The following is a 20,917-nucleotide window of genomic DNA, read 5'->3' as shown; positions in this document are numbered from 1 at the left end:
GCGAAAAAAGCTTATTATCGATCAAAACTCTTCATTGAATTGATACAATCGCTTACCGATTTTTACGGCAGAAAAAAAAAATAATTAACAGAGTTAATTAACTCCGAATCCACAATCCAGTCATATGAAAAAGGTTTAAAGAGTATATCGTCTTTATTCAGTCATGAATTCTGTCAATGATGGGTCACTTAAATTACGTCTACAGTCCCTTTAAGGAAGGATCCGAAAGAAAGGATAAATTGTATAAAAAGTGACTAAAGATTAGAGTATAGTCCCCCCAGGGACCTTTCACATTCACATCACGTCCCTCGCTGTTTGATTCATGATAGGACAAACCAATGAAATTTGAACTAAAATAAAACCGTAAAAAATGATTTTGTTCCGAGTTAGACATTTATATTTTTTTTGATAAATTAAAAAAAACGAAATTTTTGACAAGGTTGTAATGCAAGGAAAGTCAATTGCAGTTGCGTACACTCTGCGTACATGTTGTTAATTTAGTAAATGTTTCAGGAGCCCTGCAGTAGTCAGGCTAATTTAGTACAGGGAGAGTAAAAAAAAAGTGTGATTTGCGGCGCCTGGTGCAAAATTGTATCTTTTTTGTGCAACTCTCCTGTATGGTGTATTTTCTATATTTTTTGAACATTTTTAATTTTTTTGGTACTCCAATGGCCTAAAAGAAAATCAGTTAACTTTTTTTCTCTCAAAATCAAAAGTTCAGGAAAGCAAAAGTGTATACATAAATTATTTCTATCGAAATCTAAAATTTTTTAAAGATTGAATCACAGAATCACAGATAATTCACAAAATTGTAAAAAGAAAATTCACAATTTTTAGTTCTGGTCTATTTTTTAAGGAAAAGTTATTTAAATTATCTAGTTCCTTTCTTATTAGTGTATTCTTAAATATTAAATATACGCTGTTCATTTGAATTGAAACCTTAAGAACCATTGATTAAAAATTATACAAGAACTGAAAATTGCGAATTTTCTTATTACAATTTTGCAAATTTTCTTAGATTCTGAAATTTAATCTTTTTAAAATTTTAGATTTCGATAGAAACAATTAATTTACAAATTTTTCTTTTTCTGAATTTTTGATTTTGAGAGAAAAAAGGTTCGCGAATTTTTTTTGGGTCATTGAAGTACCAAAAAAATTACAAATTTTCAAAAAATACTGAAAAAAACACCATGCAGGAGAGTTGTACAATTTTGTGCCTGGCGCCGCAAATCACACTTTTTTTGACTCACCCTGTATATGTTTCAGAAGCCCTGCAGTAGTCGGGCTAATTTTGTATATGTTTCAGGAGCCCTACAGTAGTCGAGCTAATTTTGTATATGTTTTAGGTGGCCTGCAGTAGTGGATCTAATTTTGTATATGTTTCAGGAGCCCTGTAGTAGTCGAGCTAATTTTGTATATGTTACAGGAGCTCTGCAGTAGTCGAGCTAATTTTGTATATGTTTCAGGAGCCCTGCAGTATTTGGACTAGTTTTGTTTATGTTTTAGGAGCCCTGCAGTAGTCGAGCTAATTTTGTATATGTTTCAGGAGCTCTGCAGTAGTCGGCTAATTTTGTATATGTTTCAGGAGCTTTGCAGTAGTCGGGTTAATTTTGTATATGTTTCAGGAGCCCTGCAGTAGTCGGGCTAATTTTGATATGTTATTGGATCCCTTCAGTAGTCGATCTAATTTTGTTTATATTTCAGGAGCCCTGCAGTAGTCGGACTAATTTTGTATATGTTTCAGGAGCTCAGCAGTAATTGGGCTAATTTTGTATATATTTCAGGAGCCCTGCAATGGTCAGGCTAATTTTGATATGTTATTGGAGCCCTTCAGTAGTCGAGCTAATTTTGTATATGTTATTTGAGGCCTGCAGTAGTCGAGCTAATTTAGTATATATTTCAGAAGCCCTGCAGTAGTCGGGCTAATTTTGATATGTTATTGGAGCCCTTCAGTAGTCGAGCTAATTTTGTATATGTTATTGGATGCCTGCAGTAGTCAGCTAATTTAGTATATATTTCAGGAGCCCTGCAGTAGTCGGGCTAATTTTGTATATGTTTCAGGAGCCCTGCAGTAGTCGGGCTAATTTTGTATATGTTTCAGGAGCCCTGCAGTAGAAGGACTAATTTTGTATATGTTTCAGGAGCCCTGCAGTAGTCGAGCTAATTTTGTATATGTTTCAGGAGCTCTGCAGTAGTCAGGCTAATTTTGATATGTATATATTTCAGGAGCCCTGCAGTAGTCGGGCTAATTTTGTATATGTTTCAGGAGCCCTGCAGTAGTCGGGCTAATTTTGTATATGTTTCAGGAGGCCTGTAGTAGAAGGACTAATTTTGTATATGTTTCAGGAGCCCTGCAGTAGTCGAGCTAATTTAGTATATGTTTCAGGAGCTCGTCGAGCTAATTTAGTATATGTTTCAGGAGCTCTTCAGTAGTCGAGCTAATTTAGTATATATTTCAGGAGCCCTGCCGTAGTCGAGCTAGCCTAATTTAGTGTATATTTCAGGAGGCCTGCAGCAGTCAGGCTAATTTTGTATATGTTTCAGGAGCCCTGAAGTAGTCGGACTAATTTTGTATATGTTTCAGGAGGCCTGCAGTAGTCGAGCTAAATTTGTATATGTTTCAGGATCTCTGCAGTAGTCGAGCTAATTTTGTATATGTTTCGGGAGCTCTGCAGTGCCAGTAGTTGGGCTAATTTAGTGTATGTTTCAGGAGCTCTGCAGTAGTCGGGCTAATTTTGTTTATGTTTCAGGAGCTCTGCAGTTGTCGGGCTAATTTTGTTTATGTTTCAGGAGCTCTGCAGTAGTCGGGCTAATTTTGTTTATGTTTCAGGAGCTCTGCAGTAGTCGGACTAATTTTGTTTATGTTTCAGGAGCTCTGCAGTAGTCGGGCTAATTGTGTATATGTTTCAGGAGCTCTGCAGTAGTCGGACTAATTTTGTTTATGTTTCAGAAGCTCTGCAGTAGTCGGGCTAATTGTGTATATGTTTCAGGAACTCTGCAGTAGTCGGGCTAAGATGGACCTGAAAGCCATTGCGAAGGAAATTACGGACGAGGCAGAAAGAAAACCAAGGTGAAGACAGAAACAGACAGAAAACCTTTTAGCTCTTCAAATCATTCTGTTTCTAATCCTCTGAATGTTTTATAAGATTCTATCCCTAGATTAAACAATATTCTAATTTTGAGAGATTCTATCTAAATGTTATGATATTCTATCTAAATGTTATGAGATTCGATCCATCTAAATATTATGAAATATTCCAAATATTCTGAGATTGTAAATGTTATGAGATTCTATCTAAAGTTTTAAGAGATCATATCAAAGAAATTTTATGAATCAAAATTTCTTTAAATTAGTTCAGAATTTTTGTTCAGTAAAACTGTCATATCTTCTATAGAAATACAGGGTGTCTCACGAAACATGACAATATAGCATGACTAATAGAATGATATGTCTTCGAACTCTGAGTTTAATTGTGACAATGAGTCGTCAACCTACTTTAAAATGTAGGATTCTGGAAACAATAACCAAAAAATTTTCCTAGTCCTGGCATTTTCAAAACGTGGTCTGCCGTTTTCGTGCTGTCAATACTAGAGATATTTACAATTTCGTTTTGATTTCCATTTCATTAAATAAAACCAAAAATGTCGAAATCTGAATGAAATTCTTCGTTTCTCTAGTAATATTGAAAGTACAAAAAAGGCAGACCACATTTTGGAATTGCCAAGACCAGGGTTATTTTTCAATTTTTTACTCAAAAGTTTTACTATTAAAATCAAGTTTAAGAGCAATTGCAGCAAATGTTTTCAAAGATGAAAAAATTGACATTCAATTCGACTTGCTAGTGTCGACATATGTTCCTGGGTGTAAGTTTCATAAATTTCTGTATACAAAACTCAAATTAAAAATCTATTGATTATGGAGTTTTATCATAAGTAAAACCCACAAATCCTTTAAGCATGTATCTCATGTAATTTGTACAGTTTTATTTTTTAGGCTTGTTGAAGAGGAAACCAGCAGATTGCCGCGTGGCTCTAAGCGCATAGGCCGCAAAATGCATCCAGAAAGTCGTCTTTGTTTTGAGGACGGATGCTCAAATCTTGTCTAACCATATTGACAACAAATTGATTCATCGTTGGCATTAAACATGACTATATTCTGTATCAATATATCAAAAAGAAGACATTTTATATTTTATAGTGGTAATGTTACTTTGGTTGGGGTCCTATAGCATTTCCATCCTACGATACTTCGGACCTACGACAGCTGTTGATCGGATGTACATTCTATTTTGTTAATCCGATCTGTGGGGTGGGGACAAGTTATAGGTTTAGACAAGTTTTGCCTAGCGCTGCGGCTAGACAGACTAGGGGGCTCTGCGGCTACATAATAACTTTGTATCAGACCTATGAAATGTTTTCATCTGACCTACAAAAGTTGTGCATCCGACCTACTAAGGTTGTTCATCTGTCCTACAAATGGTCTGCACGCAACCTACAATAAGTGTGAAACAGTCATACAGTAGGTCGGATACACTAACCTTCTTTCAATTAAGTTTGTATCCGACACACAGATCATTCGGACCAACAGCAGCCAGAAGTTGCTGAAAAACCACGTGCGACTAGGTCCGAAATATCGTAGGACGGATGTAACGATGGGCGGATGTAATACAATCCTTTTTGTAACTGCAATTTGTGTTATTTGATAAATAAAAAGGCATGTTGGTAAGTATTATATTTATTTTATTCCTATCATGATTCCCATTACTAGGATTTGGAAATATTAAGTTTTATTTTTGTGACTTACTCAGCAAAATTTTGTATCATCATTCTTTTATAATTATAAATTGTTTCCTATGGCTTTAATTCTTGATAAATCTATTTACTGTATTTTTTACTCAACAAATGTAATCTCATTATCATATTATAATATCTTAACTGTACAAAGTTCATATATATGATTCAATAAAGTTGTTGGCAAAATTACTGTTTTTTGGTTTCTTGGAACTTCATCAGGCATTTGCCATTTTATGTTGTGCGCACATGCCCCGTAAAAATCCAAAACAAAGAGAGGGGGATTGAATTTTGTAGATCCAGAAAAAAATATCTGTGGGATGCCTGCATAGAGACTGGCAGCTGGTGGGGTCTTAAATGTAAGACATGTGGCCGCAGCGCTCGGCCCCCTAGCCTGTCCTAACCGCAGCGCTCAGCCCAGAAAGTGTCTTAACCTAACCCAACCCTAAAAAATACTAATTTTTGGATCTACAAAATTCAGTCCCCCTCTCCGTTTTGGAATTTTACGGGGCATGTGCGCACAACATAAAATGGCAAATGCCAATTCATGGGGCAGTGTACTGCTCAAGGTTATTTACTAAGGTTGGTTACTTTGGAAGCGCTTCAATTTACGGAAAATGTAGGCTCATAAAAAAATAGATTAAACCTCAAATGACGTTACAAGGTTGATTCATGATACAAGGTTACTTATAAAGGATGAAATTTCAAAGACGGCTGTCCGAATTTCTTTAGTCTGCGACTAATTTAAATGATTCCCTGCAACTATAAACTTGTTTTTTATTTGCCAAATCATTATCCAAGCCATAAAAGAACTATATTCAAAGCAGGGACATTCAATTAATCTTTGGTTAGTCATCTTTTACAAGTTTCGGGTAATCTTATCAGTTTAATTCTTTGTGGGTAACTCTGAGGTTCTTTCGGGATTATATACACAGATTCGAGATTCTACAAATCTAAACTAAATTAACTCTTAAAGTATTTCAGTTCAGTGAATGATTATAGAAACACAGAACTTAAACAAAAGTCTTAATAGTCTAATCCTATGTAATCAGGAGTTTTACTATAAATATATATTTTGAACATAGAATAAAATCATTTACATAGAAATAACAAACGTTAATTTTGAGGTCTGATCAGAATTTTTATATCAGAATAATCCACATATCAGAATCTAATCCACATATCAGAATCTAATCCTCAACTCAGAATCTAAACCTCAAATCAGAATCTAATCATCGAATCAGAATCTAGTCCTCAAATCAGAATCTAATCCACATATCAGGATCTAATCATCGAATCATAATCTAATCATCGAATCAGAATCTAATCCTCAAATCAGAATCTAATCCTCAAATGAGAATATAATTCTCAAATCAGAATCTAATTCTTGCAGTTAGGAATAAAGTTTAAGCCTTGATGTAGCATTAATGCTCAAATCTGAACTTTTCTTCATCAAAATTTCCATCCTTCTCTCTTCGAACCCTGTTAGACTCTTCAGCTTCATCTTTAATCATTCTGAACATAAAAAATTAACAATTTATCATATCATATCTATTTGAAAAGATGATAAAAACTTATTTAAAAACTTGTATAAAAATATACAGGGTAACCAAAGAGTCAAGTTATTGACAAAGCAATCTTAAATGAACTGTAAGCTTAATTTTTAGTGATCCTCTTCGAGTTTTCAATCGGAATTTCGTTGGGCGAAATTGTGCGGAAATGCGCGGAAATTACAAGGCCCGCAATTGCACGCAAGTAAATTCATGGCTTTAGAAACCCTACTCGCAAATATTTGGCCAAAATCAGAAACAGAAAAATCAGATTCAGATCGGACGTTTTATCGGGCTTGAAATATTTGGGCCTAGTATAGCATAGTTTAACGACTACTGAATAGCTGAAGGGCGACTGTATAACTATTGGTACCTTACAAATTACCTCAATATTCTGAACAAAACCTTTAATACCTGGAACTATCCCGGTTAATTTCGTTAGATTCAATGCTCTCCTCTGCATGAGCTGCATGTTCGGTTTTAATTTTAGATGGTTCAGGTTTTAAATCTGCAGGTTTGGGTTTAGAATCTGCAGGTTTGGGTTTAGAATCTGCAGGTTTGGATTTAGAATCTGCAGGTTTGGGTTTTGAGTCTGCAACTGCAGGTTTGGGTTTTGAGTCTGCAGGTTTGGGTTTTGAGTCTGCAGGTTTGGGTTTTGAGTCTGCAGTTTTGGGTTTCGAGTCTACAGCTTTGGGTTTAGAATCTGCGGGTCCCGGTTTAGAGTCTGCGGGTCCAGATTTAGAATCTTGAGGTCTAGGTTTAGAATCTTCAGGTCCAGTTAAAGAATCTGCAGGTTTGGGTTTAGAATCTGCGAGTCCAGATTTAGAATCTTGAGGTCCAGGTTTGGGATGGTCAGGTTTAGGCTTTGACACTACAGGAGCAGGTTTGGCCTCAACAGATTCAGATGATTTAAAATCATCTTCCGAAAGTTTGTCAAGATTAACGGATGCAAACTCTTCAATAATGATCTCCTCGTCAATGTCCTCTTTATCCAGAGCATCCAGAGCATCTTGAGCATCTTGAGCATCTTGAGCATCTTGAGCATCTTGAGCATCTTGGGCTTGTAAAAACTGAAATGTTTTCTCAATGCTTGCAGACAACTCAAATAAATCCAAATGAGAGTCAACCTGAATAAAATAAAATTAACTAAGATCGTACTTTATGTTTGATTAATTTTGTACAAAAAATAAATAGGCTCTGAATTTTTTTTTTTAATTCTTTGTCTTAAATCCTACAACTCTAGTGCTGAAAACATTCGAACTTTAAAAAACTTCTTTACTGTCAAAAACTTGGCATTTTTGTAATCGATTAAGCTCTTTTGTTTATTTCATAGAATGGACATCCTTTAGAGTTGATAGAAAATATAAATGCAAAAAAAAGAGAACCTCAACAGTCTCTACAGTCTCATAAGCATATTGAATTGAGGCCCTTTTTCCTCCAAGTTTTGCCCCAGACTCATCCACAATATCTCTAGAATATGACCCAATCACATTTAGAAAATATATTAAGGAAGACGACTTTCTGAATTGATCCACAACTTTTATTTAGGAAAACTGAAAATAATAATATTTACAAAACTAACTTAAAGGGAGTGTTCGCGAAAAATGAAAATGAGTGTAGGCTTGCGGCGAAAAATAAGCGCTTTTGATTGCTATTAATATTATTTCCATTTGTTACGTCTATAAGGAGAAAATTGTAAAAAACGACTCATACCGAAGAACGTAGTGTCCATACAAATTCAGAAAGATGTAACATTCAACTCGGATCGTAAACAAATCAATTTAATTCCACACTTATTATTCAGATATTACAACCTGTAGTCATCGATTATTTTCGACACATTCGTAAATAGTTCTTATTTCATAATATTTTGTATTTTTCATGATCTGAGAGTTACTTTTGAAAACCTTTATTCCTGTTTCCAAGGATTTTTGATAATGAAGACGACATTTTCATATTTTTCAGGAATGTTCGAAAATCCAGCGCCAGCGAAAATTGTTTTAAAAAAAAATAAATTAAAAATATTATGAAATATTAAATATATACGAATGCATCGAAAAATAATCGGTGACTATTGTTTGTAATATCTGAATCATTTGTTTGGAATTAAATTCATTTATTTACGATCTAAGTTGAATGTTGCATCTTTCCGAAATTGTATAGACGCTGCGTTCTTCGGTGTGAGTCGTTTTTAACAATTTTCTCCTTATAGACGCAAAAGATAGAACTAATATTAGCAGCGATCAAAAGCGCTTATTTTTCGCCGTAAGCCTATACCCCCTTTCATTTTTCGTGAACACTCCCTTTAAGTATTAATTTAATCAATAATTGACGTCATAAATAACTTGCAATTTTCCGCGAAATCAAAATCAAACTTCCTCCTCCACCGCAAACCAAGGTGTGCACGCTCTCACGCAAAATTATGCAGTATTTTGCCAATTGCGCCGTTGAAACTTAAAGGGAGCGACCGGCTATGTAAGGTAGTTGAACTGAGTATGCAATTGCAGTGTTGTGGAATAATTCTTTCGGATTCATTTGAGACATATTAAACTTTTTAAAGATCTGTAAATCCTGAGTTTGAGCGCAAATTCGACGTTCAAAACTCCTACTTTGGGGGTGGATACGTTTTCAGAATTTTTTTTTTTTTTAATTATTAAATAACAACGAAAAATAAAGTAAAAATTATACAGTAATCTAATTAGATGGTTAGGAACATATTTCTCAAAAGAAATTTAGCAATAAATCAATGCTAAAATCGATTATTTCGTTTTCATTATTATATTGAATTTCAAATTTTCTTTGAATTTATTCGCAGATTTCTTAAAATTCTTCAAATGTCGTCTTTTCAATAAAAATTATAGAAAATCTGCGAAAATCTTTTTGAATAATGAGAAACCAGAATATCGAGATAATAGAAACTAATAATTGAACAAGATTACTTATTTTTATTTTCTCAATATGTTCCTACACATGACGTCTGTTGTTTTTTTACATTTTATGTTGTAGTTTTTTAATGATTCAAAAAAAAATAATTCCGAAAACGTATCCACCCTCAAAGTAAGAGTTTTGTACATCGAATTTTCGATCAAACTCAGGATTTACAGATCTTTAAAAAGTTTAATATGTCTCAAATGAATCCGAAAGAAGCTTTCCACAACACTGTATACTCAGTTCAACTACCTTACATAGCCGGTCACTCCCCTTAAGCTAGAAACAAGCGCGTTGAAATTTTAAAATGTAACGGCCTAAGGCTTGAAAACAGTGTAAGTGAGTTGGTGAGTTAAAACAAAGTAACCAAGGTGTTGCGCAACTTTAAAGTGGAAGCTATCTAAGAAGTGAAAGCTATCTTAGAAGTGGAAGCTATCTAAGAAGTGGAAGCTATCTAAGAAGTGGAAGCTATCTAAGAAGTGTAAGCTATCTAAGAAGTGGAAGCTATCTAAGAAGTGGAAGCTATCTAAGAAGTGGAAGCTATCTAAGAAGTGGAAGCTATCTAAAAATTTGATAACTAATTTAGACTTGTCTACATCTAAGTGCCTCCCTCTCATGAGTCATGAAGCGCCCCTTTCACGAAAACTATCTAAATATATATATACAGTGAAACCCGTAATAACGAACACATCGGAAGAATTTATCAAATGTTGTCTTGACAATTTTTCAATGAGTTTTATACTATATTACGTAAATTTCAATAGTAAATAAATAAATATCCATGAATATGCGGGAATAGTTTTAAAGAGTTCCATATAGTTATCATTTAATTAAAAAACTAAATGTCTGCAACATTCTATTATCAGAAAGTGAAGAATACGGCATTTGCTGAATTCTTTCGATGTATTCGTTATTAAGGGTTTCACTGAATATATTACATATATACCTCTCTAAGACCCTTCCTTCCTCCTTTAGCATCTGATAACGTCTTTCTGAGCCGAACAGGATAGACCTCAAATATAATAAATATGTCAAATAAAACAAATTCTGACTTTAATGAATCTTGAAATAACATTATTCAGAAGTAAAAGCTCAGTTTTTTTGCCATAATATGTTTGCCACAATTACTTTTTTCATTACTTGTCAATTACTTTTTCCATAATTGTCTTATTTTGACCATGTAGAAATAGATAGATATTGACTGAATATTTAATTAAAAACAATTTAAATTGCACAATTTTTACATCTTAATTCAGCCAGGGCCTCTCTAACCATTGTTGGTTGTTTTGAATGAGAGGCCCTTCTGCAGCGATACATACATGTTCAGTTTAAATAATACAAAATAAAACAAAAACAATTTAGAACTAAAGGAAAAGGAGGAAAATGAAGAGTAGTAGATCATTTTTATAAATGTGAAGTTTCACATGAAAATTTCCAACTTAAGCTTACAAAATGGTTAAAATTCGAGAGGTTGAGTTCCATTTGGTCTCAATGGATCGGACCACTTTCAGACCTTCAAAACTATGAAGAAGAGTGGTTTTGGATAAAAATAACTTTACACCTATTACGTAGCTAATCCTTCCTCTACAGAAGTGAAATATTGGAAATATTAATTGTGATCATAAATAACTGTAATTTAGTGTAATTATAGCAAGTGTAATTATAGCAAGTGTGAATATTATGACAAGTGTAACTTATGACAAGTGTAACTTATGACAAGTGTAACTTTTGACAAGTGTAACTTTTCTTATGACAAGCGTAACTTATGACAAGCGTAACTTATGACAAGTGTAACTTATGACAAGTGGAACTTATGACAAGTGGAACTTATGACAAGTGGAACTTATGACAAGTGGAACTTATGACAAGTGTAACTGAGCCAAAGTAAAGTTTCTAATACTTAAATTAGTCGAATTTACTTTATTTTGCCGTTGTATCCAGTCTCTGAAAGATGATTAACACCAATGAAGAGCGCAAAGCAGAAACTAGAAACCAGAATCATCAGAATGATTCCTGAAAATATTCAAAGGGACGTATATTTCATGCAACTTTCCAATTTCAGAGTGGCGTATCCAATTCACAACGGTACCCTTCAAACCTTTGTCTGATAAAGTGTGAATTAGAAATCTATGTTTATAATTTAGAAAACTGATTATTTTTAATTGTGGTAACTCTACAGAAGTGACTTGCTCAGAAAATCATGAAAAATTATCAGAATTTAACACTTTCAACATAATTTGTTTCCAGGGTACTGTTGTGAATGGGGCCTGGTGGGTCACTTGAAATTGCACTTTTAGGTCCTTCAAGGATTAATTATGTAATCATTTAAACAATCTCATGTTTCTCGTAGGCTAAACACAAACTACATATCAGACTTTCTTGACAAAAGAAGCACTAACATCAAAAAAGGGACCTGCTATGTGTTTTAAAATTAACCTGTTAATGTTTTTTAAAATGACCTACTTGTATTTAAGAGTGACCTGCTCAAATTTAAAAAGTTATCTTCTAGCATTAAAAAACTGACCTTCTGGTCAATAAATAGTGACCTGCTAGTATTTGTTGAGGTTGAATGTTCAGTTTATTCACAACTTGAGTTTCCTCGAAGAAACTGGATCGACCTGGGAACAAGTTAAATTATCACATGTTATTAAAATTATGATTATTTAATTGCAAATTATTCAACAACAACATTAACCCGAATGCCTTGGGCTTTGATTGTACATCTCTATAGCTCACTTATACTTTTCCGTAGCCCTTTACGTGTACATTTTAGCCCTAAAGAGCACTTTTTATAAGCTTTAGTCTTTAAGAAGATTGGCAAAATACTTATCATTGTGGCTCGAGAGCTTGAGACTTTTGAATCACAGTGAATGCCCCCCCCCCTTAAACTTTCCAATTATTATCGAATCAGTTTTTTATCCCCTGAAGGCTTCTTAATCCGTTTTCATTAAACGGGAAAAAGTTGGAACTTTTTTGAACTGAAGCAGGCCTTATCTAACTTGAAACATCTTTTTAACTCTTCTTTGATCCGAAGTTAATCTCTTCTTTAAGAAAGTGGTCATACCCTGCATGGAAATGACTAAAATGAACAAGCATTTATTCTCAAATTTAAAAGGGAAAACATTTGATATCGAGATCATTTGTTAGAAATTAACGGTACTTCAAAAAGTTCCAATTACTCAGTTTTGATCAGTTTTAAGCAGGCTTAAACATGTTCATTATGATCAACCTACAATGAAAACATTTTGGTCGGGTACCATTTAGAATGGATACCCTATAGGTCTGCTACCCTACAGGTTGGTTCCCCCTAGATCGGTTTCCAAAGCACTTATTTTAAGGATACAGTTACTTTCGATATCTTCCAGGATTGTTTACCTTTTAGTTTCTTCTGTATATCTTGAACAGGAGAGGTGAAGGATCGCCAAAGATCGCTCTGAGAATCATTTTTCCTAACCCCTGATCCAAACACCCTCAAATCAATAACAATTTTGAAAGATAAATATTTTTGGAAAAGAAATTTAAATAAAAATATGATTTGTTCCTATGGGTAGTCTGCCTTCAGTGCTGTTGAAGTTATCAAAGCTAAAAAAGAGTAAAACATTAACATAAGACAAAGATCTGTAAAATTAAAGGGAAAATTGGTTAGTTATGAAAAGGAATAATATATTCAAGATTGATAAATTGGATCTTATTGTTTGACCTTCAAGATCCTGTAAGATCTATTCATCTATTTTAAAGATCGTATTGGCGATCAACGTCACTTAAAAGCAAGGACGTACCTCAGCTTCTTCCTGGTTGTCTCCTGCCATCCACTGAACCCGGAGTCAAGACAGTCCGTCCCATCCTTCCCTTCTCTCTCATCCTTGCTGAGGAGATGAACCCGTCCCTCCTGCAGGTCCTTCAAGGTTGGACTGGGACCAAACTAAATATTTAAATAATATAGTTTGATTGAATCACAACTACAGGGGGTACCAGTACACCATCCCTACGCTAAGGTTTTTAGCATTTTAAAGGTTTTTTTACGCGTGCGCATTTTTGCCTCTTTGTTCAAGAGGAAAAATGTAGTTTAATGTAATAAAAGCAAACTTATAAAGCTAACACTTAATTCTTAAGTGCTACATCTTAGATTTAGAAAAACGTTGCTTGAATGTTAATCATCGTATATAAAAATACAATGAAGACGACTTTCCATTCTAATTCTGATTTCTTCCAAGCTTTCAAACAGCTGAGACACAAACACGTGAACAAATAGAAGTTGTCAACAAACAACTTCTTTTGTTTACACTTTACATGTAAACATCTAATTTGAAAACACGCTTTAAGGTATCAAAGAATTATTAATAAAAATCGCCTATATTGTATAGATAGCACCGACCATTGTAGGTACGTAAACGATCACCTTGGATTTGTAGGCTTGCAGGGAGGAGAATTTAGTTGGAGTATTAAATGGAGTTAAAGGACTTGATTCAATTGTGTATCTTGATTCTCCTTCCGGAGTGGAGGCAGTGGAGTTACGATATCTGAAAAAAATGGAGGTAATTCATCACAAAGAACTAAAAAGTAGTAGACGAATATTTCAGGCTCATAGTTAACGGTAAAACTCCAGCCACAGTTACAGGCCATGTTATTTATGATTGAATTAGAGCAAGTCCAATTTATCAGAGAAATCATGGTTCCTATTAATTAGTATTTTAATTCAAACACTTAAATAATAAATAGACTTAGATTTCATGGAGATTTCCTAACAAAAGTCAAACATCTAAAACTTATCTATTAAAGACAACTTAAGTTTAAACAAACAATGAAAATTTGAAAAAATTCCTGATATACATATCTTTTGTCAATTTTGAGTGTAATTATATTGATCCATGATTTCCTGATATTGCTTGTTGAAATACTTTTAGCTCAGGTTATCGAAAAAACGACGATTGTTAAGACACCCGCGGTGTATGGTGTTTAAGTATTTAAAATGATTTTAGATATTTAGACAATATTTGATTATAGTTTAGATACATAAATAAATGTACACAATTTACTTAAAAGCAATCAAGATTATTATGTTGCATTAATCGTTTAAAATATACACTTTACCTAAGTATAGCTGGTGTATGCTGGGCATCAACAGAAAGTTTTGTAAGATTTTTCCTAGTTCCGACCAAAACACAGCTGTCGTCTTCCTCTCCCATTCTTCAGCTTCAGATATCACTGAAAAGTTTCCATCATAAAATATCATATTTAATTTTCACGAACCAACTAGCTGCATTGCCCGGCGTTGCCCGTGGAATTAAAAAAATTGAATTTAAAAAAGAAAAATTCGAATTCTTTTAACTTATGCTTTCCCCCAGGTACCCATAGATTTCCTAAAAATACATCAGCCCATTTGGTCTAGCCGTTTGGCCAGCTACAGCTATCATATATATATTTATATACATATATTTTCATCATTCATAAGATGTTGCACATAATCAATATTTTTCAGTTTTATCTTTCTATAATTCGATCTAAAATAAGTCAATTACTTTTGAGGTTCCAATTCACAAAAAGGCCCCAAGGACCCTTCCTTTACAAAGTGGCATGTTTAATTCACTGTGACACTCTTTAAACTTTTCTCTGAGAAACAAAGAGCAAGATATCGTTGGGTTTCTTTCTCTACACTCACTTTTTTAGAGAACCAAAATCAAAAATAATCAATTTTAAAATAGAAAACAGGAATAACTCCACAATGTTTGCTCAGCCAATAGAAAACAGGAATAACTCCACAATGTTTGCTCAGCCAATAGAAAACAGGAACAACTCCACAATGTTTGCTCAGCCAATAGAAAACAGGAATAACTCCACAATGTTTGCTCAGCCAATAGAAAACAGGAATAACTCCACAATGTTTGCTCAGCCAATAGAAAACAGGAATAACTCCACAATGTTTGCTCAGCCAATAGAAAACAGGAATAACTCCACAATGTTTGCTCAGCCAATGTGAAGGTTACCAATGTGAATCAGACATGCTACTCTATAAATGATTGGTCTCTAGAAAAAAAACGTCTACAACCGGCAACGTATGGTAGCTGAACTGAGAATGTAATATTGTCGAGTAAGTTTTTAGGAATCATTTGAGACATATCAGATGTTTTTACGGTGCATATTTGTTCAGCAAGAGCGCAAATACAACAATTAAATTTTTAAGATTGTCCATTATGGAGGGATAATTTTGAGAATCGGGTTTTTAAAAATTATTCAAAGATGACCACGAGAAATGTAACAAAAGTTCGACAATAAACGTGTACTTGTTTAGGAACAGATTGAGAAAATGAAAATTAACTCTTATCATTGAAAATAACTTAATTTAGTCAGTTTTTAGTTCCTGTAATGTCTCATAGTTCAGACATTTTCTGTAGATTTCCAGCAATTTTAATAAAAATGACGACATTTGAAGAATTTGTAGAAATCTGCAAAAAAATTTGTAAAGAATAAGAAATTCAATATAATGATGATCAGTAAATAATTGATTCTAACATTGATTTATTTACAAATTTCTATTGTGAAATATGTTCATAAAACATCCAATTAGTTTACTCAAGATTTTTTGTTACATTTTTCGTCGTTGTTATTTAATAGTTTTTAAAAACCGATTCTCAAAATCATCTCTCCAGAATGAACAATGAATGAGGATTTTAAAAATTGAATTCTCACTCTTGCTGAATAAATATGCACCGTAAAAACGGCTGAAAGGTCCCAAATGAATCATAAAAAAATTCTTTACAAAACTGCATTCTCAGTTCAACTACTTTATATTGCCGGTCCCTCCCTTTAAAAATAGTGTCAAAAAAAATTCTAAAAAGACGTTCTTAAAAATAATGATTTAGTCTTTCATTTAAACTTGGGTAAAATTAAAAATCACCATTATTTTAAATTATATAAATGAATTCACACCTAAAATAATTTGCGCAACGAAATCTTTATTATTTTTAACTCTCGTAAAGAATTGCCGAATATTATTTTTAAAATGGATAAATGGAATTTTTTATGATGGATCTCCCTAAATTACTCACAGCTTTGTTCAAATTCAACTGACGGAAAAGATGTTCTGTGTTCAAACTGGAATTTTGTACATAATGTAAAATTGTACTATATGTACAGTAGAACAGCCAATATAACAGGGCAAAAAATACTAAATGGGGGGGGGGGTGTAGGGAAACTGCACAATTTTGTGTATCTAAAGGGTCATAAAATTAAACTTTTTTCTTTTTTGGTTTTTACTTAATTACTTTTAAAAATCCGAAAAAATAAAAAAACGTTTAAAATATCCTCTCAATATTTAAAAATTATTCATTCGAAAAGTGTGTCCCAAATAAATCAAAGTATTGTTCTGCAAATCTGTCACAATGTACCGGGTTTATATAAAAACCTAAAATCGAATTTAGGAATTTTTGAAGCATAAAAAGTCGGCATACAATCAGACAGTTAAAATGTGAAAATAGCATTTTCTAAAACGGACTTTCTACATATTTCCCAGTGAACCTTTATTAAATAGGTGTATGCCCGATTCATGTAATCTTACCCTTTAATCCCTTGACGGAGAACAGATTATCAGATTATCCTTGTTTTCTCCTATCGGAAGGTTTGAAATTTTCAGTAACTTTCAGATTTATACAGCAGAGACAATGATTGAATTCAAGAGCTATTAGAAAACAAAAACCCGATAAATTATTAATAATAATTATCCGATAATATAGTTCCGATTATCCGATAATATAGTTCAGATTATCCGATAATATAGTTCAGATTATCCGATAATATAGTTCCGATTGTCCGATAATATAGTTCAGATTATCCGATAATTTTATAAAAGGGCTAAAAACCCTTTGTGTAAATCTGGTAAACAACGCATTTTTAAATTGAGAGTCCCTTTAGTGAGAGAAGAACATGAATTGATAGAGAGGTACCCATACAAAGAGAATAGAATATATATTAGAGTGGAAATTACTAGAACAAAGTGTAAAACGGCCATTTTGTTGTACTGTTTCCATACTGCAGGTGTACCGCACATGTTTGTGCTACTGGAACATCATTTTATAAAAAATCTAAGATTAATATTAAAAGAAACCCAAATTATGAAATAGGCTGGTTTCATAATTGACCAATGATCATTTCACATAGACTCTATGCCTTTCACTTTACAAACGATGATTTCCCGTTTTAACTATAAATCAATTGATGTTTTATTCACCTAATTCATTTTTTAAAGTTTATTTAACAGCTATAAAAAATTCGAAATTGAAATGGATAGTCTAGGGAACATACTGTATTAATGTACTCTACTGCATAAAATTTGTGAACATTTACATGATTTGTACACTTTTAACTCCCTTTCAGGTTGAAAGGGACTGACAAAATTCATACCGAGGGATTTTCTAAATTCCTCTCTAATATATATTCTATTCTCTTTGTACCCATAATTGCTAAACCAGGGATGAGTAGTTTTCACTTTGATCGATGCATTAATGACATAACTGAAAAAATGAAACAACTATTTAAAAAGATCATTTTTGAAATGAAAAAAGATCAGAAATAAAGATAGTTTTTAAAAACTAACAACGAAACCATCGTTTTAAAACGATTTTTCATAACGATTGTGTACAAAAGTAAAAACGATCGTTTACAACAGAAAAAATAAAAACGAACCAAAAATGAACCAAAAACGAACCAAAAATGAACCAAACTGCACCAAAAACGAACCAAAAATGAACCAAAAACGAACCAAAAATTAACCAAAATGTACCAAAACCAAACCAAAAACGAACCAAAAACGAACAAAAAATGAACCAAAAATGTACCAAAAAACCAAGAACGAACCAAAAATGAACAAACTTATTGAACTACAGAAGGTAATTTCTATCCATTGAGCAAATTCAGAAAACATTTTGCAAGACAATTCATTCAGTTCCTGTTTATAAGCTTAAGTTTGTAAGATTTAATTGGTTCTTAAATAAGGTTATTTACTCTGGATGCGCACCAATGTACGGAAAATGTCGTCTCCTGAGCATAGATAGATAGAATCAGCATATGACGTCACGTTCGCTGCTATAATCAGCGATGTCAAATGAGTAACCAACCTTCTATATATAAATTTGGCCTGTCTGTTTGTATCCAATAAACGTCAAAACGGCTGAATCGATCGGGCCCAAATTTTTTTGTGGGACATCTAGGGACCCCAGGGAAGGTTTATGAATGATCAAAATTTTAAATATTTGTCTCCATCAAAATTCGATCGTCATTAAATTTTTGAAAATTTTGAAAATCCACGAAATTTTTTGTGAAAATCCGCGAACTATTTTTGTTTTGTTTAACGATGTACACAAAGAGAACATATTCACAATTAATTTAGAAGATGGGCGCGAAGCGCCCTCTAAGGCTAGTTTTAAGAAACTTATGTAAGATTTAACTATATATCTAAAAAAGAAGGTTCGCAAGTTCTGAAAAATCCAAAACGAAGAAATCTTGTTTTTCCACAAGTTGTTACGAAAACGATGCCCATCCCTTACCATAATAATAAATAATGTCATGTCATTTCTTTGGCATGTTCTAACAGTTAAACGGCGATCATCTACTAAATTTAAGAGCCGTTACAGTAGCAAAAAAAATCCATTCTCTCACTTCAATCATTGACATTGTCACTTCACATACTTTAAAAAAAACCTTACCTATTTCGTCTTAATAAAATAATCTTCAAAATAACTGGTTTATCAAATTTATTTCACTTAAGGTTACATTTATGTAAATATAATACTAACAATTTCATGAATAATGTGACCAACAGAACATAACAAATAAATAATATCACGAATATATCAAAATCAGAAGTACATATAACAAAATTTAAATTAACGAAATTCATGTAAATACAATTTTCCTGACAAAAAACGACAATTAATGGCGAAAATTTTAAATTAATAAATAATCTGTTTAAATAATTACAATTTAGAAAGATAGGTCAATAGAGGATGTATATTGTTTTGGCTCATTAAGCAAAATTACAAAAATAATCTCCAAAAATTTCTGACTATTGTAAAATTTGGAAAATCCATGAAAAAATATTATTTAATCCACGAACTTTTTTGCTATTGTTTTATATTGTACAAAGAGAAAATGCTTACAGAAAGATTAATAGTTGAAATTTAAGATGGTAGCGAAGCAAAGCACCATAAAAGCCTAGTATTCTAAATTCGTTCTTGGGCACAAAAACGAAACCTATCATGTCCTATCTTAGCTATCTGGGAATTACTTAAAAAATATTAATTCATTATCTAAAAACGGTTCACTAATTTACACAGAGGTTTTTAAAAATAATATTACTCTTGAAATATCGTTTTGTCACTTAGGGTTTCTTCATTGTTATGGCAAATCTCTTGAACCCTATTAAGACTTGTTTGTGGAAATATGCGTTGTTATTTTAATGGGATGGAATAAAATGGAAAAGAGAAGATAATTAAAGGGATTGTTCGGAAAGGAATGGAGTATTTGTCAAAAACTCTGAGTATAATCCCTTCATCTTTGCAACCCAACCTCGGATATTTCGAACTATAAATTCTGTTATATCAAATATTCTAAGTTTGAAATATCTAAGGTTTACATCATCATGTTGCAAAGATATAGGAATATTGGGTATTACAGGAGAGAAAAGCTCCAAACCGTGCTGTTAACCCAGCCCTGACCCTAAGCGTGTAAAAGCGTGGTTCTTGTTTGAGGGGTTTTTGACTTTGAAAGATTCCATAAAAATCCAAGAAAGTTAAGAATTGTTAACTTGCTTTTCTTAAACAGAATAATATTCCAAATTTTGACCCTGAGAGAAAAGAAATATAAAAAAACGAAGAAAAACAAAATATAAAAAGAAATATAAATCGTTTTTAGTTAATTTTTCTGTTTTTTTATCTCTTCGGAGCCAGGAATTAAAAACCGCTTTCAATTGAGTGCTTACTTAAATTTTGAATCATTAAATAAAATTTTATCGAGGAACAAACCATACTTGAGCCGCGTCTCAAATTTAAGCCGTGGTTCAAAATCTTTAAATTCTGCATCGGATAATATTTTTGCCAAGTTAAATAAAAGCAAATTTACACAGAATAAAGTTTAGAAATGTTGGAAGTTTCATAAAAAGTTTTAAAAACGAACCAGAGCTGGGCACTTTTGAATGGTGGATATCGGGATTAATGCTTGATCCACTCTTTTTCTTAATCTCGAGATTAAATAATCCTTGTTCTCCTCTTGCTATTTATCTCCAGGTTAATTAACCGATCGGGATTAAGGATATCCCATTCTAAAGTTTTCAGCACTGAACGATTAACAGCAAGCACGGTTTGAAACTTTCCCTTATGAATTTCAACATCAGAGCAGGATCAACAATTAAATCAGATTAAAAATTTAACCCTGATATTGATCTTGGCTTTATTATTATTATTATAATTATTTCCTATAGCCTTAGTATTAATAATTCCAATTAGGAGCAATAGCTTAAATGTAATGGTATTGGCAGCAGCGAAAATATTATGTACAATTATTTTATACATATTATTTTATACAAATTACATACGTCGTTTACGTACAATCATTTCATCATATTATAATATACAAATTACACACATAAGGCGATCTTT

General features: G+C 32.8%; 3 protein-coding genes across 7 annotated transcripts in view; 1 reads left to right on the top strand and 2 right to left on the bottom strand.

The window, feature by feature from the left end:
- Positions 1-4,193, top strand: part of LOC111709057 (chorion peroxidase) — a 42,200-nt gene extending 38,007 nt beyond the window's left edge. For 2 of the 4 annotated variants that reach the window (XM_023482639.1, XM_023482640.1), the window contains exons 27-28: positions 2,991-3,070; positions 3,995-4,193. In XM_023482639.1, coding sequence (XP_023338407.1) covers positions 2,991-3,070; positions 3,995-4,106 — 192 coding nt within the window. In that variant the 3' untranslated portion in view covers positions 4,107-4,193. Of the gene's footprint in view, positions 1-1,426; positions 1,505-2,710; positions 2,908-2,990; positions 3,071-3,994 lie in introns of those variants that run through there. The other 2 variants (XM_023482644.1, XM_023482641.1) reach the window with 2 other exon arrangements.
- Positions 4,194-5,846: 1,653 nt separating this feature from the next.
- Positions 5,847-16,373, bottom strand: LOC111709056 (nipped-B-like protein). Of its 2 annotated transcripts, none has more exons than XM_023482638.1 (12): positions 16,316-16,373; positions 14,361-14,474; positions 13,669-13,789; positions 13,049-13,191; positions 12,826-12,851; positions 12,645-12,725; positions 11,816-11,887; positions 11,189-11,282; positions 10,216-10,281; positions 7,727-7,811; positions 6,756-7,468; positions 5,847-6,306 (listed from the first exon to the last, which is right to left on the bottom strand). In XM_023482638.1, exons 2-12 carry the CDS (start codon positions 14,453-14,455, stop codon positions 6,216-6,218), a joined length of 1,587 nt encoding a protein of 528 aa, XP_023338406.1. In that variant the 5' UTR covers positions 14,456-14,474; positions 16,316-16,373; the 3' UTR covers positions 5,847-6,215. The 2 variants fall into 2 exon arrangements, with proteins under 2 accessions (XP_023338406.1, XP_023338405.1); XM_023482637.1 differs by having other exon boundaries at positions 16,303-16,370.
- A 2,625-nt stretch (positions 16,374-18,998) lies between these two features.
- LOC111709066 (rab GTPase-activating protein 1-like) overlaps positions 18,999-20,917 on the bottom strand; it is a 28,227-nt gene continuing 26,308 nt past the window's right edge. Inside the window, 1 exon segment of the mRNA XM_023482653.1 lies at positions 18,999-19,679. Within this exon segment, the coding sequence (XP_023338421.1) occupies positions 19,642-19,679 (38 nt within the window). The 3' untranslated portion in view covers positions 18,999-19,641.

The sequence above is a fragment of the Eurytemora carolleeae genome, unplaced genomic scaffold (assembly GCF_000591075.1).
Source record: "Eurytemora carolleeae unplaced genomic scaffold, Eaff_2.0 scaffold377, whole genome shotgun sequence".
Lineage (NCBI taxonomy): Eukaryota > Metazoa > Arthropoda > Copepoda > Calanoida > Temoridae > Eurytemora > Eurytemora carolleeae.
The sequence above is the reverse complement of the archived record's forward strand: the minus strand, read 5'-3'. Positions and strand labels throughout refer to the sequence as shown.

Bases quoted from the DNA above. Each gene is read 5' to 3' on its own strand.
- LOC111709056 (XM_023482638.1), bottom strand. From the start codon at position 14,455: ATGGGAGAGGAAGACGACAGCTGTGTTTTGGTCGGAACTAGGAAAAAT. The intron at 12,726-12,825 runs GCAGACTACCCA...TGTTTGGATCAG, and splicing joins TAACTTCAACAGCACTGAAG to GGGTTAGGAAAAATGATTCT. The intron at 6,307-6,755 runs GTATTAAAGGTT...TTTTATGTTCAG, and splicing joins ATTAACCGGGATAGTTCCAG to AATGATTAAAGATGAAGCTG.